General features: G+C 47.0%; 1 protein-coding gene across 1 annotated transcript in view; it reads right to left on the bottom strand.

The window, feature by feature from the left end:
* LOC139376898 (zinc finger matrin-type protein 4-like) overlaps nt 1-18,354 on the bottom strand; it is a 140,284-nt gene that overhangs the window by 66,410 nt on the left and 55,520 nt on the right. Inside the window, exon 4 of the mRNA XM_071119889.1 lies at nt 4,169-4,346. Coding sequence (XP_070975990.1) covers nt 4,169-4,346 — 178 coding nt within the window. The remainder of the gene's footprint in view (nt 1-4,168; nt 4,347-18,354) is intronic.

Raw genomic sequence — 18,354 nt, 5'->3', positions numbered from 1 at the left:
AAGACTGGTCCACCACGTAAAAAACATTCAGCCAATTTGACACAACTGTGGGAAGCATTGGAGTCAACATGGACCAGCATCCCTGTGGAATGATTCTGACACCTTGTAGAGTCCATGCCCGACGAATTGAGGCTGTTCAAAGCAGGGGGGGGGGGGGGTGTTCCTAATGTTTGGTATACTCAGTGTATACACTTGACAAGTGCAACAACAAAGGCTGCATCCCTAACAGAGGTTGGAACTTGAATTATTGTATAATCATTAAGTAATGAACAGAACCATCATTTCTTTCATTCCGTTCCATTGTTCCAACCAGAAAAATAAAGTTCTGAACCGGCTCCAACCACCCAAAAAGTTAAGTTTGATATCGTTTGTTTCTGTTCCTTTTTAAACCTCTGAAATATACATTTGTTGTATATTTAGCTCGACATTAAATTACTTCACCAATCAATGTGGATAGAGAAGCTTGCTGTGGAGTTGGTAAGTGATTTAATCTGTATAGGAAAGTCTTTAAGAGCAAATTGTATTTGCCGTAACAGCATGGTTTAATCATAATGAAAGACAAACACATACACTATGAGGTTTAAGGCGCAAGATGCAACAGACATTTTTAGGTTGAGGAAAGAGTGAGCGAGGAAGCTTGCCTTGAAGAGCTGGACATCTTGTTATGACAAGCATTATCTGAATTAGACACATTGAATTATACCAATTATATGCTTCTATGGAGGAAATTTGAATGTCTTTGAAGTTCTGAGTTGGTTTAATGTTGGACCAGAGCAAACGTTAGTTAACTAGCTAACCAGCTTGAGTGTGCAGCGAGGCACTAGAACTAAAAACACATCTTACCTTTTTGTAGTTAATAAACGTGATAACTATAGTATCCTTAATTAGCATTGGAAAAGTAATTTCATTCTTCTTTAATCAAACATCTATACCTAATTTCTGAATTATGCTTGTAACGTTGTCAGTAGATTACAGTAACCTATACTTCAGAGGGGAGGGGCAGGTAGCTTACACACACATGCACACACACTGGCAAAGATTTCCAGCTGGCAGGCAGAAGTTGGAATATGTTTTTGAGTGACAGAGTGAGGGCTTTGGATAGGCGCTTTGTTGCGTTTTTTTGTGGGACTGGAATAAAATGCCTGGAATGTAAAATAACTTTATTAACCGGTTCCCATGATTTTAAAATAACGGTTCTGTTCCGGAACATAATAGATCACTTCCATTTTCGGTTCAGGTTCTGTTCCTCAAATTATTTTGTTATTTTCCAGTTATCTTTTCCAACCCTTGGTCTCTAATGGCACCCTATTTCCTACATAAGCCCTGTTCAAAAGTAGTGCACTACTGTATATAGGGAATAGGGTGCCATTTGGGACTCAACCCATAGTCTCATGAGACTGAGTTGAACATACAGCTGTTTCAGGTGTTGAGAGGGTCTGTCCACTATGTGGTCCAATATGGCCCCAGCCCAGCTCTGGTCTGGCACAAGGTTACCCTATGGCTACTATCCAGGCCCAGATTTTTCGATAGCGATGGAACTTAAGCTTACGGGTATTTTAACGATCCATCGTTCCTTTGTGTCTATGTCACAGGATAGACATAGACATGGTACCTTAAGTGTGGAGGACGGTCTCCTGGTAATGGCTGGAGCAGAATAGGTGGAATGATATCAAATGCATCAAACACATTATTTCCATTAGGCTTAGGCAGTATACCGTACACAGTGCATTCGGAAAGTATTCAGACCCCTTGACTTTTTTCACATTTTCTTACGTTCCTGCCTTATCCTAATAAGGATTTTTTTTTTTATCTCATCAATCTACACACAAAACCCCATAATGACAAAGCAAAAACAGGTTTTAAGAAACTTTTGCAAATGCATTAAAAATGTATTTATTTACATATGTTTTCAGACTCTTTGCTAAGAGACCTGAAATTGAGCTCAGGTATATCCTGTTTCCATTGATCATCCTTGAGATGTTTCTACAACTTGATTAGAGGCCACCTGTGGTAAATTCAATTGATTTTACATGATTTATAAAGGCACACACCTGTCTATATAAGGTCTCACAGTTGACAGTGTATGCCAGAGCAAAAACCAAGCCATGAGGTCGAAGGAATTGTCCGTAGAGCTCAGAGAAAGTATTGTGTCGAGGCACCGATCTAGGGAAGGTCCCCAAGAACACAGTGGCCTCCATCATTCTTAAATGGAAGAAGCACTAAGACTCTTCCTAGAGCTGGCCGCCCGGCCAAACTGAGCAATCAGGGGAGAAGGACCTTGGTCAGGGAGGTGACCAAAATCCAGATGGTCACTCTGACAGAGTTCCAGAGTTCCTCTGTGGAGATGGAAGAAGCTTCCAGAAGGACAACAATCTCTGCAGCACTCCACCAATCAGGCTTTTATGGTAGAGTGGCCAGACAGAAACCACTCCTCAGTAAAAGGCACATTACAGCCCACTTGGAGTTTGCCAAAAGGCACATTAAGGACTCAGACAATGAGAAATAAGATACTCTGGTCTGATGAAACCAAGATCAAACTGTTTGGCCTGAAAGCCAAGAGTCACGTCTGGAGGAAACTTGGCACCATCCCTACGATGAAGCCTGATGATGGTAGCATCAGGCTGTGGGGATGTTTTTCAGTGGCAGGGACTGGGAGACTAGTCAGGATCGAGGGAACGATGAATGGAGTACAGAGAGATCCTTGATGAAAACCTGCTCCAGAGCGCTCAGGACCTCAGACTGAGGGCGAAGGTTCACCTTCCAACAGGACAATGACCATAAGGACACAGCCAAGATAACGCAGGAGTGGCTTGGGGACAAGACTCTGAATGTCCTTGAGTGGCCCAGCCAGAGCCCAGACTTGAACCTGATCTAACATATCTGGAGAAACCTGAAAATAGCTGTGCAGTGATGCTCCCCATCCAACCTGACTGAGCTTGAGAGGATTTGCAGAGAACCATTTGCATTTTTAGTGACGCCCTTCTGTGCTATGCTGGTAAAACTGTAAATGGCAGAACTGTATGGATACTGCCCAAGCCTAGTTTCCATGTGTGTGTGTGGTGTGAGACAGAGAGAAAGCAATAGGGTGAAAGACAGAAGGAAAGCGAGAGAAAGTGAAAGAGAATGCGAAAGAGAGCAAAGGTGAAAGAGAGAGAGAGAGAGAGAGAGAGAGAGAGAGAGAGAGAGAAGTCATAGTTGAAAGGCTGCCCATGCTGTTGGGCATGGAGAGTGAACAATGCTGTATCCCCTTGGGTATTGGGGATTAAGCTTTCTTCAGCCGATAGACTGTATGGCATGCTATCATTTGGATGTTGTTGCAACATTTGCAGGCATATGTGAATGGCAAGGACAAACCTTAAACCATCCAGAGAACAGTGTACAACAGCATATTGTACCCTACAGCACTCTGTTATTCTGGCACATAGGTAGACAAATGGGTTAGCTCCAGTAAAGCTGTTGGCTGTGTCGTTTAGGACCTTGGTCTGATGTATGTGTCAACTGGCTTGGATTGTGTTTCGTATACACACACACACACACACATACACACGCACACACACTTTGTTCAGGGATATATGAGAGCTGTTGTTTTATCACATAGAAAACCATGGTGAGGGTGTGTGTGTCCAGGGCAGAGGTCACTTATCGTCATTATATAAATCCACACACGCACACTAAAAGGCATTGTGACATAAATCCACTGGCAGATGGCAGTGGCTTTATTGCAGCCTTATTGATTCAGGAGTAGTTGGTTTGGGGTCAACATTTCAATCTGTGTGTGTGTGTGTGTGTGTGTGTGTGTGTGTGTGTGTGTGTGTGTGTGTGTGTGTGAGTGTATGGGGCGCCAGGTAGCCTAGTGGTTAAGAGCATTGGGCCAGTAACTGAAAGGTTGCTTGTCCAAATCCCTGAGCTGAATAGGTGAAAAATGTGTCAATGTGCCTTTAAGCAAGGCACTTACATTGACATTTGAGTAACTTAGCAGAGAGACTTACAGTAGTGCATTCATCTTAAGATAGCTCGGTGGGAAAACCACATACCACAGTCAGAGTAAGTACATGTTGTCCTTTATAAAGTAGCTATCAGCAAAGTAAGAGTTAGTGGGAAAACCTGTCAGTTGCTCTGAATAAGAGTGTCTGCTAAATGACTGAATGAGCATGAACGTGTGGGTTACCTGTGGTGGTAGGGCTGTTGGTAGCAGTAGGTAAGCTGGGTGTTTCTCCCAGTACCAGTCGTACTCTCTTGGCATGTGTCTTGCCCTGGTAGTGAGACTGGGCCACGATGGCCGACGTGAAGAACATATTACATAACGTACAGCACTTATTGCTGTCCACCTCTGTCTCTGCACTGTCCTGAAGGGAGGAGAGGAGACGTGAAGGGGTGACGGAGAGGAGAGGAGGAGAAAAGAGGAGAAAAAAGAGAGAAAAACATGTTAAAGTATACCACTTATTGCTGTCCACCTCTGTCTCTGCACTGTCCTGAAGGGAGGAGAGGAGAGAGGGATGGAAAGGAGTAGGGAGAGGAGAGAGGACGAGGTGAGGAATGGTGAGGGCAGGAGAGAGGAGGGAGAGGAGAGAGGAGAGAGGATGAGGTGAGGAATGGTGAGGGCAGGAGAGAGCAGGGAGAGGAGATAGGATGAGGTGAGGAATGGTGAGGGCAGGAGAGAGGAAAGAGAAGAGAGAGGGGAGAGGATAAGGTGAGGAATGGTGAGGGCAAGAGAGAGGAAAGAGAGGAGAGAGGGGAGAGGAATGGTGAGGGCAGGAGAGAGGAAAGAGAGGAAAGAGAGGAGAGAGGGGAGAGGATGAGGTGAGGAATGGTGAGGGCAGGAGAGAGGAGGGAGAGGAGAGAGGATGAGGTGAGGGCAGGAGAGAGGAGGGAGAGGAGAGAGGATGAGGTGAGGGCAGGAGAGAGGAGGGAGAGGAGAGAGGATGAGGTGAGGAATGGTGAGGGCAGGAGAGAGGAGGGAGAGGAGAGAGGATGAGGTGAGGAATGGTGAGGGCAGGAGAGAGGAAAGAGAGGAGAGAGGGGAGAGGATGAGGTGAGGAATGGTGAGGGCAGGAGAGAAGAGGGAGAGGAGAGATGAGGTGAGGGCAGGAGAGAGGAGGGAGAGGAAAGAGGATGAGGTTAGGGCAGGAGAGAGGAGGGAGAGGAGAGAGGATGAGGTGAGGAATGGTGAGGGCAGGAGAGAGGAGGGAGAGGAGAGAGGATGAGGTGAGGGCAGGAGAGAGGAGGGAGAGGAGAGAGGATGAGGTGAGGAATGGTGAGGGCAGGAGAGAGGAGGGAGAGGAGAGAGGATGAGGTGAGGGCAGGAGAGAGGAGGGAGAGGAGAGAGGATGAGGTGGGGAATGGTGAGGGCAGGAGAGAGGAGGGAGAGGAGAGAGGATGAGGTGAGGGCAGGAGAGAGGAGGGAGAGGAGAGAGTATTGAAGGGGGTGATAGTGACGAGAGGAAATGAGAGAAGAGGGGTGATGGAGAGGAGAGATGAATGGGGAGATAGAGAAGAGAGGCATGAAGAGAAGAATAGCACAAGGGAAGGAAGAGAGAGAGAGCAGAATAATATACTGTAGGAGGGTAGAAGGTGAAAACAAAAATAAATAAATAGACTTGGCCCAAACAAGAAGACACCATGAAAGTCAAGACTGCTGCATCTCTGGCTGGCTCTCAGTGCTCTGATCCCCCCGCACAGGACATATCAAATATGAATCTGTTCCAGTGAGACAAGGTCTCAGTTAACACCACTGTTTGATTATTAATGAGCTAGAGTTTGGACACAACTGAAGATGAAAATACACACCTCTAGATTGCTCCCTGTCCATCTCTCGTTCTGTCTGCCTTTTCAAACCTGATCTTCTCACCCTTTCATTGTCTTTTCATCACTCTATTTGCTCCTTCTGCCCTTTTCTTTCTCTCCTTCCTGTCTATAACCCCTTCATCTCTCTCCTTCCTGTCTATAACCCCTTCATCTCTCTCTCCTTCCTGTCTATCACCACTTCATCTCTCTCTCCTTCCTGTCTATCACCACTTCATCTCTCTCCTTCATGTCTATAACCCCTTCATCTCTTTCTCCTTCCTGGCTATCGCCCGTTCATCTCTCCTTCCTGTCTATCACCCCTTCATCTCTCTCTCCTTCCTATCTATAACCCCTTCATCTCTCTCTCCTTCCTGTCTATAACCCCTTTATCTCTCTCTCCTTCCTGTCTATCACCCCTTCATCTCTCTCTCCTTCCTATCTATAACCCCTTCATCTCTCTCTCCTTCCTGTCTATAACCCCTTTATCTCTCTCTCCTTCCTGTCTATAACCCCTTCATCTCTTTCTCCTTCCTGGCTATCACCCGTTCATCTCTCCTTCCTGTCTATCACCCCTTCATCTCTTTCTCCTTCCTATCTATCACCCCTTCATCTCTCCTTCCTGTCTATCACCCCTTCATCTCTCCTTCCTGTCTATCAGCCCCTTCATCTCTCATTCCTGTCTATCACCCCTTCCTCTCTCTCTCCTTCCTGTCTATCACCACTTCATCTCTTTCTCCTTCCTGTCTATCACCCGTTTATCTCTCCTTCCTGTCTATCACCCCTTCATCTCTCTCTCCTTCCTGTCTATCACCCCTTCATCTCTTCTTCCTGTCTATCAGCCCCTTAATCTCTTTCTCCTTCCTGTCTATCACCCCTTCATCTCTCTCTCCTTCCTGTCTATCAGCCCCCTAATCTCTTTCTCCTTCCTGTCTATCACCACTTCATCTCTCTCTCCTTCCTGTCGATAACCCCTTCATCTCTCTCTCCTTCCTGTCTATCACCACTTCATCTCTCTCCTTCCTGTCTATAACCCCTTCATCTCTCTCTCCTTCCTGTCTATCACCACTTCATCTCTCCTTCCTGTCTATCACCCCTTCATCTCTCTCTCCTTCCTGTCTATCACCACTTCATCTCTCCTTCCTGTCTATAACCCCTTCATCTCTCTCTCAATCCTGTCTATCACCACTTCATCTCTCCTTCCTGTCTATCACCACTTAATCTCCCTCCTTCCTGTCTATCATCACTTCATCTCTCTCCTTCCTGTCTATCACCCCTTCATCTCTCTCTCAATCCTGTCTATCACCACTTCATCTCTCTCCTTCCTGTCTATCAACCCTTCATCTCTCTCCTTCCTGTCTATCACCCCTTCATCTCTCTCCTTCCTGTCTATCACTACTTCATCTCTCTCCTTCCTGTCTATAACCCCTTCATCTCTCTCTCTGTCCTGTCTATCACCACTTCATCTCTCTCTCCTTCCTGTCTATCACCCCTTCATCTCTCTCTCCTTCCTGTCTACAACCCCTTCATCTCTCTCCTTCCTGTCTATCATCACCTCATCCCTCTCCTTCCTGTCTATAACCCCTTCATCTCTCTCTCCTTCCTGTCTATCACCCCTTCATCTCTCTCTCCTTCCTGTCTATCACCTCTTCATCTCTCTCTCCTTCCTGTCTATCACCCCTTCATCTCTCCTTCCTGTCTATCAACCCTTCATCTCTCCTTCTTGTCTATCAGCCCCTTCATCTCTCCTTCTTGTCTATCACCCCTTCATCTCTCCTTCCTGTCTATCAGCCCCTTCATCTCTCCTTCCTGTCTATCAGGCCCTTAACCTCTCCTTCTTGTCTATCACCCCTTCATCTCTCCTTCTTGTCTATCACCCCTTCATCTCTCCTTCTTGTCTATCACCCCTTCATCTCTCCTTCTTGTCTATCACCCCTTCATCTCTCCTTCCTGTCTATCAGCCCCTTCATCTCTCCTTCTTGTCTATCACCCCTTCATCTCTCCTTATTGTCTATCACCCCTTCATCTCTCCTTCTTGTCAATCACCCCTTCATCTCTCCTTCCTGTCTATCAGCCCCTTCATCTCTCCTTCCTGTCTATCAGCCCCTTCATCTCTCCTTCTTGTCTATCAGCCCCTTCATCTCTCCTTCTTGTCTATCAGCCCCTTCATCTCTCCTTCTTGTCTATCAGCCCCTTCATCTCTCATTCCTGTCTATCAGCCCCTTCATCTCTCCTTCTTGTCTATCAGCCCCTTCATCTCTCCTTCCTGTCTATCAGCCCATTCATCTCTTCTTCCTGTCTATCAGCACCTTAATCTCTTTCTCCTTCCTGTCTATCACCCCTTCATCTCTCTCTCCTTCCTGTCTATCAGCCCCCTAATCTCTTTCTCCTTCCTGTCTATCACCACTTCATCTCTCTCTCCTTCCTGTCGATAACCCCTTCATCTCTCTCTCCTTCCTGTCTATCACCACTTCATCTCTCTCCTTCCTGTCTATAACCCCTTCATCTCTCTCTCCTTCCTGTCTATCACCACTTCATCTCTCCTTCCTGTCTATCACCCCTTCATCTCTCTCTCCTTCCTGTCTATCACCACTTCATCTCTCTCCTTCCTGTCTATAACCCCTTCATCTCTCTCTCAATCCTGTCTATCACCACTTCATCTGTCCTTCCTGTCTATCACCACTTAATCTCCCTCCTTCCTGTCTATCATCACTTCATCTCTCTCCTTCCTGTCTATCACCCCTTCATCTCTCTCTCAATCCTGTCTATCACCACTTCATCTCTCTCCTTCCTGTCTATAACCCCTTCATCTCTCTCTCCTTCCTGTCTATCACCACTTCATCTCTCCTTCCTGTCTATCACCCCTTCATCTCTCTCTCCTTCCTGTCTATCACCACTTCATCTCTTTCTCCTTCCTGTCTATCACCCGTTTATCTCTCCTTCCTGTCTATCACCCCTTCATCTCTCTCTCCTTCCTGTCTATCACCCCTTCATCTCTTCTTCCTGTCTATCAGCCCCTTAATCTCTTTCTCCTTCCTGTCTATCACCCCTTCATCTCTCTCTCCTTCCTGTCTATCAGCCCCCTAATCTCTTTCTCCTTCCTGTCTATCACCACTTCATCTCTCTCTCCTTCCTGTCGATAACCCCTTCATCTCTCTCTCCTTCCTGTCTATCACCACTTCATCTCTCTCCTTCCTGTCTATAACCCCTTCATCTCTCTCTCCTTCCTGTCTATCACCACTTCATCTCTCCTTCCTGTCTATCACCCCTTCATCTCTCTCTCCTTCCTGTCTATCACCACTTCATCTCTCTCCTTCCTGTCTATAACCCCTTCATCTCTCTCTCAATCCTGTCTATCACCACTTCATCTGTCCTTCCTGTCTATCACCACTTAATCTCCCTCCTTCCTGTCTGTCATCACTTCATCTCTCTCCTTCCTGTCTATCACCCCTTCATCTCTCTCTCAATCCTGTCTATCACCACTTCATCTCTCTCCTTCCTGTCTATCAACCCTTCATCTCTCTCCTTCCTGTCTATCACCCCTTCATCTCTCTCCTTCCTGTCTATCACTACTTCATCTCTCTCCTTCCTGTCTATAACCCCTTCATCTCTCTCTCCGTCCTGTCTATCACCACTTCATCTCTCTCTCCTTCCTGTCTATCACCCCTTCATCTCTCTCTCCTTCCTGTCTATAACCCCTTCATCTCTCTCCTTCCTGTCTATCATCACCTCATCCCTCTCCTTCCTGTCTATAACCCCTTCATCTCTCTCTCCTTCCTGTCTATCACCCCTTCATCTCTCTCTCCTTCCTGTCTATCACCCCTTCATCTCTCTCTCCTTCCTGTCTATCACCCCTTCATCTCTCCTTCCTGTCTATCAACCCTTCATCTCTCCTTCTTGTCTATCAGCACCTTCATCTCTCCTTCTTGTCTATCACCCCTTCATCTCTCCTTCCTGTCTATCAGCCCCTTCATCTCTCCTTCCTGTCTATCAGCCCCTTAATCTCTCCTTCTTGTCTATCACCCCTTCATCTCTCCTTCTTGTCTATCACCCCTTCATCTCTCCTTCTTGTCTATCACCCCTTCATCTCTCCTTCTTGTCTATCACCCCTTCATCTCTCCTTCCTGTCTATCACCCCTTCATCTGTCCTTCCTGTCTATCACCACTTAATCTCCCTCCTTCCTGTCTATCATCACTTCATCTCTCTCCTTCCTGTCTATCACCCCTTCATCTCTCTCTCAATCCTGTCTATCACCACTTCATCTCTCTCCTTCCTGTCTATAACCCCTTCATCTCTCTCTCCTTCCTGTCTATCACCACTTCATCTCTCCTTCCTGTCTATCACCCCTTCATCTCTCTCTCCTTCCTGTCTATCACCACTTCATCTCTTTCTCCTTCCTGTCTATCACCCGTTTATCTCTCCTTCCTGTCTATCACCCCTTCATCTCTCTCTCCTTCCTGTCTATCACCCCTTCATCTCTTCTTCCTGTCTATCAGCCCCTTAATCTCTTTCTCCTTCCTGTCTATCACCACTTCATCTCTCTCCTTCCTGTCTATCACCACTTAATCTCCCTCCTTCCTGTCTATCATCACTTCATCTCTCTCCTTCCTGTCTATCACCCCTTCATCTCTCTCTCAATCCTGTCTATCACCACTTCATCTCTCTCCTTCCTGTCTATCAACCCTTCATCTCTCTCCTTCCTGTCTATCACCCCTTCATCTCTCTCCTTCCTGTCTATCACTACTTCATCTCTCTCCTTCCTGTCTATAACCCCTTCATCTCTCTCTCTGTCCTGTCTATCACCACTTCATCTCTCTCTCCTTCCTGTCTATCACCCCTTCATCTCTCTCTCCTTCCTGTCTATAACCCCTTCATCTCTCTCCTTCCTGTCTATCATCACCTCATCCCTCTCCTTCCTGTCTATAACCCCTTCATCTCTCTCTCCTTCCTGTCTATCACCCCTTCATCTCTCTCTCCTTCCTGTCTATCACCTCTTCATCTCTCTCTCCTTCCTGTCTATCACCCCTTCATCTCTCCTTCCTGTCTATCAACCCTTCATCTCTCCTTCTTGTCTATCAGCCCCTTCATCTCTCCTTCTTGTCTATCACCCCTTCATCTCTCCTTCCTGTCTATCAGCCCCTTCATCTCTCCTTCCTGTCTATCAGGCCCTTAACCTCTCCTTCTTGTCTATCACCCCTTCATCTCTCCTTCTTGTCTATCACCCCTTCATCTCTCCTTCTTGTCTATCACCCCTTCATCTCTCCTTCTTGTCTATCACCCCTTCATCTCTCCTTCCTGTCTATCACCCCTTCATCTCTCCTTCCTGTCTATCAGCCCCTTCATCTCTCCTTCTTGTCTATCACCCCTTCATCTCTCCTTATTGTCTATCACCCCTTCATCTCTCCTTCTTGTCAATCACCCCTTCATCTCTCCTTCCTGTCTATCAGCCCCTTCATCTCTCCTTCCTGTCTATCAGCCCCTTCATCTCTCCTTCTTGTCTATCAGCCCCTTCATCTCTCCTTCTTGTCTATCAGCCCCTTCATCTCTCCTTCTTGTCTATCAGCCCCTTCATCTCTCATTCCTGTCTATCAGCCCCTTCATCTCTCCTTCTTGTCTATCAGCCCCTTCATCTCTCCTTCCTGTCTATCAGCCCCTTCATCTCTTCTTCCTGTCTATCAGCACCTTAATCTCTTTCTCCTTCCTGTCTATCACCCCTTCATCTCTCTCTCCTTCCTGTCTATCAGCCCCCTAATCTCTTTCTCCTTCCTGTCTATCACCACTTCATCTCTCTCTCCTTCCTGTCGATAACCCCTTCATCTCTCTCTCCTTCCTGTCTATCACCACTTCATCTCTCTCCTTCCTGTCTATAACCCCTTCATCTCTCTCTCCTTCCTGTCTATCACCACTTCATCTCTCCTTCCTGTCTATCACCCCTTCATCTCTCTCTCCTTCCTGTCTATCACCACTTCATCTCTCTCCTTCCTGTCTATAACCCCTTCATCTCTCTCTCAATCCTGTCTATCACCACTTCATCTGTCCTTCCTGTCTATCACCACTTAATCTCCCTCCTTCCTGTCTATCATCACTTCATCTCTCTCCTTCCTGTCTATCACCCCTTCATCTCTCTCTCCTTCCTGTCTATCACCACTTCATCTCTCTCCTTCCTGTCTATAACCCCTTCATCTCTCTCTCCTTCCTGTCTATCACCACTTCATCTCTCCTTCCTGTCTATCACCCCTTCATCTCTCTCTCCTTCCTGTCTATCACCACTTCATCTCTTTCTCCTTCCTGTCTATCACCCGTTTATCTCTCCTTCCTGTCTATCACCCCTTCATCTCTCTCTCCTTCCTGTCTATCACCCCTTCATCTCTTCTTCCTGTCTATCAGCCCCTTAATCTCTTTCTCCTTCCTGTCTATCACCCCTTCATCTCTCTCTCCTTCCTGTCTATCAGCCCCCTAATCTCTTTCTCCTTCCTGTCTATCACCACTTCATCTCTCTCTCCTTCCTGTCGATAACCCCTTCATCTCTCTCTCCTTCCTGTCTATCACCACTTCATCTCTCTCCTTCCTGTCTATAACCCCTTCATCTCTCTCTCCTTCCTGTCTATCACCACTTCATCTCTCCTTCCTGTCTATCACCCCTTCATCTCTCTCTCCTTCCTGTCTATCACCACTTCATCTCTCTCCTTCCTGTCTATAACCCCTTCATCTCTCTCTCAATCCTGTCTATCACCACTTCATCTGTCCTTCCTGTCTATCACCACTTAATCTCCCTCCTTCCTGTCTGTCATCACTTCATCTCTCTCCTTCCTGTCTATCACCCCTTCATCTCTCTCTCAATCCTGTCTATCACCACTTCATCTCTCTCCTTCCTGCCTATCAACCCTTCATCTCTCTCCTTCCTGTCTATCACCCCTTCATCTCTCTCCTTCCTGTCTATCACTACTTCATCTCTCTCCTTCCTGTCTATAACCCCTTCATCTCTCTCTCCGTCCTGTCTATCACCACTTCATCTCTCTCTCCTTCCTGTCTATCACCCCTTCATCTCTCTCTCCTTCCTGTCTATAACCCCTTCATCTCTCTCCTTCCTGTCTATCATCACCTCATCCCTCTCCTTCCTGTCTATAACCCCTTCATCTCTCTCTCCTTCCTGTCTATCACCCCTTCATCTCTCTCTCCTTCCTGTCTATCACCCCTTCATCTCTCTCTCCTTCCTGTCTATCACCCCTTCATCTCTCCTTCCTGTCTATCAACCCTTCATCTCTCCTTCTTGTCTATCAGCCCCTTCATCTCTCCTTCTTGTCTATCACCCCTTCATCTCTCCTTCCTGTCTATCAGCCCCTTCATCTCTCCTTCCTGTCTATCAGCCCCTTAATCTCTCCTTCTTGTCTATCACCCCTTCATCTCTCCTTCTTGTCTATCACCCCTTCATCTCTCCTTCTTGTCTATCACCCCTTCATCTCTCCTTCTTGTCTATCACCCCTTCATCTCTCCTTCCTGTCTATCACCCCTTCATCTGTCCTTCCTGTCTATCACCACTTAATCTCACTCCTTCCTGTCTATCATCACTTCATCTCTCTCCTTCCTGTCTATCACCCCTTCATCTCTCTCTCAATCCTGTCTATCACCACTTCATCTCTCTCCTTCCTGTCTATAACCCCTTCATCTCTCTCTCCTTCCTGTCTATCACCACTTCATCTCTCCTTCCTGTCTATCACCCCTTCATCTCTCTCTCCTTCCTGTCTATCACCACTTCATCTCTTTCTCCTTCCTGTCTATCACCCGTTTATCTCTCCTTCCTGTCTATCACCCCTTCATCTCTCTCTCCTTCCTGTCTATCACCCCTTCATCTCTTCTTCCTGTCTATCAGCCCCTTAATCTCTTTCTCCTTCCTGTCTATCACCCCTTCATCTCTCTCTCCTTCCTGTCTATCAGCCCCCTAATCTCTTTCTCCTTCCTGTCTATCACCACTTCATCTCTCTCTCCTTCCTGTCGATAACCCCTTCATCTCTCTCTCCTTCCTGTCTATCACCACTTCATCTCTCTCCTTCCTGTCTATAACCCCTTCATCTCTCTCTCCTTCCTGTCTATCACCACTTCATCTCTCCTTCCTGTCTATCACCCCTTCATCTCTCTCTCCTTCCTGTCTATCACCACTTCATCTCTCTCCTTCCTGTCTATAACCCCTTCATCTCTCTCTCAATCCTGTCTATCACCACTTCATCTGTCCTTCCTGTCTATCACCACTTAATCTCCCTCCTTCCTGTCTATCATCACTTCATCTCTCTCCTTCCTGTCTATCACCCCTTCATCTCTCTCTCAATCCTGTCTATCACCACTTCATCTCTCTCCTTCCTGTCTATCAACCCTTCATCTCTCTCCTTCCTGTCTATCACCCCTTCATCTCTCTCCTTCCTGTCTATCACTACTTCATCTCTCTCCTTCCTGTCTATAACCCCTTCATCTCTCTCTCCGTCCTGTCTATCACCACTTCATCTCTCTCTCCTTCCTGTCTATCACCCCTTCATCTCTCTCTCCTTCCTGTCTATAACCCCTTCATCTCTCTCCTTCCTGTCTATCATCACCTCATCCCTCTCCTTCCTGTCTATAACCCCTTCATCTCTCTCTCCTTCCTGTCTATCACCCCTTCATCTCTCTCTCCTTCCTGTCTATCACCCCTTCATCTCTCTCTCCTTCCTGTCTATCACCCCTTCATCTCTCCTTCCTGTCTATCAACCCTTCATCTCTCCTTCTTGTCTATCAGCCCCTTCATCTCTCCTTCTTGTCTATCACCCCTTCATCTCTCCTTCCTGTCTATCAGCCCCTTCATCTCTCCTTCCTGTCTATCAGCCCCTTAATCTCTCCTTCTTGTCTATCACCCCTTCATCTCTCCTTCTTGTCTATCACCCCTTCATCTCTCCTTCTTGTCTATCACCCCTTCATCTCTCCTTCTTGTCTATCACCCCTTCATCTCTCCTTCCTGTCTATCACCCCTTCATCTCTCCTTCCTGTCTATCAGCCCCTTCATCTCTCCTTCTTGTCTATCACCCCTTCATCTCTCCTTCTTGTCTATCACCCCTTCATCTCTCCTTCTTGTCAATCACCCCTTCATCTCTCCTTCCTGTCTATCAGCCCCTTCATCTCTCCTTCCTGTCTATCAGCCCCTTCATCTCTCCTTCTTGTCTATCAGCCCCTTCATCTCTCCTTCTTGTCTATCAGCCCCTTCATCTCTCCTTCTTGTCTATCAGCCCCTTCATCTCTCATTCCTGTCTATCAGCCCCTTCATCTCTCCTTCTTGTCTATCAGCCCCTTCATCTCTCCTTCCTGTCTATCAGCCCCTTCATCTCTCCTTCCTGTCTATCAGCCCCTTCATCTCTCCTTCTTGTCTATCACCCCTTCATCTCTCTCTCCTTCCTGTCTATCACCCCTTCATCTCTCCTTCTTGTCTATCAGCCCCTTCATCTCTCCTTCTTGTCTATCAGCCCCTTCATCTCTCCTTCCTGTCTATCACCCCTTCATCTCTCCTTCTTGTCTATCAGCCCCTTCATCTCTCCTTGCTGTCTATCACTCCTTCATCTCTTTCTCCTTCCTGTCTATCACCCGTTCATCTCTCCTTCCTGTCTACCACCCCTTCATCTCTCTCTCCTTCCTGTCTATCACCCCTTCATCTCTCCTTCCTGTCTATCAGCCCCTTCATCTCTACTTCCTGTCTATCACCCCTTCATCTCTCTCTCCTTCCTGTCTATCAGCCCCTTCATCTCTTTCTCCTTCCTGGCTATCACCCCTTTATCTCTCTCTCCTTCCTGTCTATCACCCCTTCATCTCTCCCTCCTTCCTGTCTATCACCCCTTCATCTCTCCTTCCTGTCTATCAGCCCCTTCATCTCTTTCTCCTTCCTGTCTATAACCCCTTTATCTCTCTCTCCTTCCTGTCTATAACCCCTTCATCTCTTTCTCCTTCCTGGCTATCACCCGTTCATCTCTCTCTCCTTCCTGTCTATCACCCCTTCATCTCTCTCTCCTTTCTGTCTATCACCCCTTCATCTCTCCTTCCTGTCTATCAGCCCCTTCATCTCTCCTTCCTGTCTATCACCCCTTCATCTCTCTCTCCTTCCTGTCTATCAGCCCCTTCATCTCTTTCTCCTTCCTGTCTATAACCCTTTTATCTCTCTCTCCTTCCTGTCTATAACCCCTTCATCTCTTTCTCCTTCCTGGCTATCACCCCTTTATCTCTCTCTCCTTCCTGTCTATCACCCCTTCATCTCTCCCTCCTTCCTGCCTATCACCCCTTCATCTCTCCTTCCTGTCTATCAGCCCCTTCATCTCTTTCTCCTTCCTGTCTATAACCCCTTTATCTCTCTCTCCTTCCTGTCTATAACCCCTTCATCTCTTTCTCCTTCCTGGCTATCACCCATTCATCTCTCCTTCCTGTCTATCACCCCTTCATCTCTCTCTCCTTCCTATCTATCACCCCTTCATCTCTCCTTCCTGTCTATCACCCCTTCATCTCTCCTTCCTGTCTATCAGCCCCTTCATCTCTCCTTCCTGTCTATCACCCCTTCATCTCTCTCTCCTTCCTGTCTATCACCCCTTCATCTCTTTCTCCTTCCTGTCTATCACCCGTTTATCTCTCCTTCCTGTCTATCAGCCCCTTCATCTCTCCTTCCTGTCTATCAGCCCCTTCATCTCTCCTTCTTGTCTATCACCCCTTCATCTCTCCTTCTTGTCTATCATCCCCTTCATCTCTCCTTCTTGTCTATCAGCCCCTTCATCTCTCCTTCCTGTCTATCACCCCTTCATCTCTCCTTCTTGTCTATCAGCCCCTTCATCTCTCCTTGCTGTCTATCACTCCTTCATCTCTCTCTCCTTCCTGTCTATCATCCCTTCATCTCTCTCTCCTTCCTGTCTATCACCCCTTCATCTCTTTCTCCTTCCTGTCTATCACCCGTTCATCTCTCCTTCCTGTCTATCACCCCTTCATCTCTCTCTCCTTCCTGTCTATCACCCCTTCATCTCTCCTTCCTGTCTATCAGCCCCTTCATCTCTCCTTCCTGTCTATCACCCCTTCATCTCTCCTTCCTGTCTATAACCCCTTTATCTCTCTCTCCTTCCTGTCTATAACCCCTTCATCTCTTTCTCCTTCCTGGCTATCACCCCTTTATCTCTCTCTCCTTCCTGTCTATCACCCCTTCATCTCTCTCTCCTTCCTGTCTATCACCCCTTCATCTCTCCTTCCTGTCTATCAGCCCCTTCATCTCTTTCTCCTTCCTGTCTATAACCCCTTTATCTCTCTCTCCTTCCTGTCTATAACCCCTTCATCTCTTTCTCCTTCCTGGCTATCACCCGTTCATCTCTCCTTCCTGTCTATCACCCCTTCATCTCTCTCTCCTTCCTATCTATCACCCCTTCATCTCTCCTTCCTGTCTATCACCCCTTCATCTCTCCTTCCTGTCTATCAGCCCCTTCATCTCTCCTTCCTGTCTATCACCCCTTCATCTCTCTCTCCTTCCTGTCTATCACCCCTTCATCTCTTTCTCCTTCCTGTCTATCACCCCTTTATCTCTCCTTCCTGTCTATCAGCCCCTTAATCTCTTTCTCCTTCCTGTCTATCACCCCTTCATCTCTCTCTCCTTCCTGTCGATAACCCCTTCATCTCTCTCTCCTTCGTCTATTACCCCTTCATCTCTTTCTCCTTCCTGTCTATAACCCCTTCATCTCTTTCTCCTTCCTGTCTATCAGCCCCTTAATCTCTTTCTCCTTCCTGGCTATCAGCCCCTTCATCTCTCTTTCTTTCCTGTCTATCAGCCCCTTCATCTCTCCTTCCTGTCTATCACCCCTTCATCTCTCCTTCCTATCTATCACCCCTTCATCTCTTTCTCCTTCCTGTCTATCACCCCTTCATCTCTCTCTCCTCTCCATCATCTCCATCATCTCGCTCTCCTTCTTGTCTATCACCCCTTCATCCCTCCAAAAGAATAGACATTTCAAATGTCATATTATATTTTTCTCTCTCTCCTTCCTGTCTGTGTATTTCCACACTTGCTCTATGTCTCATCTGTTCACAGTTTCTCCCTTTCTGCTCTTTCATGCCTTCTCTCTCTCTCTTCTCTTTTTCATAGAACTTTTCACACCACTCTCTCTCTCTCTCTCACTCTCTGCTCAGTCTGTTGGCGCAGTTCTCCTCCTCCCCTTTTTCTCTCACTCTCCTCTCTCTTGTTCAGTCTCTCTTTCCTTTCACACCACTCCCTCTCGCCCAAGTGTCAAATTGAGTCAGAAGAGAGAAACCTTAGAGGACGATGAAGTGCAATAGTAAAAATGTGTCTCCCGCGATGGTATGGTACTGTGTGTGTGTGTGTGTGTGTGTGTGTGTGTGTGTGTGTGTGTGTGTGTGTGTGTGTGTGTGTGTGTGTGTGTGTGTGTGTGTGTGTGTCTGCCACTGTGTCAGTGTGTGTTAACATCAAAAACTGTAGAGGTTCTGAGAGTTTGGTACACCTCTACCTTCCAGCACTCTGTTTTCTCTCTCTACTTTCTCAGTCCGTCTCTCTCTCTGATCTTCCTGTTATTTTCTCTCCC

This window comes from Oncorhynchus clarkii, chromosome 20 (assembly GCF_045791955.1).
Source record: "Oncorhynchus clarkii lewisi isolate Uvic-CL-2024 chromosome 20, UVic_Ocla_1.0, whole genome shotgun sequence".
NCBI lineage: Eukaryota > Metazoa > Chordata > Actinopteri > Salmoniformes > Salmonidae > Oncorhynchus > Oncorhynchus clarkii.
Note: the sequence above shows the minus strand (reverse complement) of the source record. Positions and strands in the feature narration are given on the sequence as shown.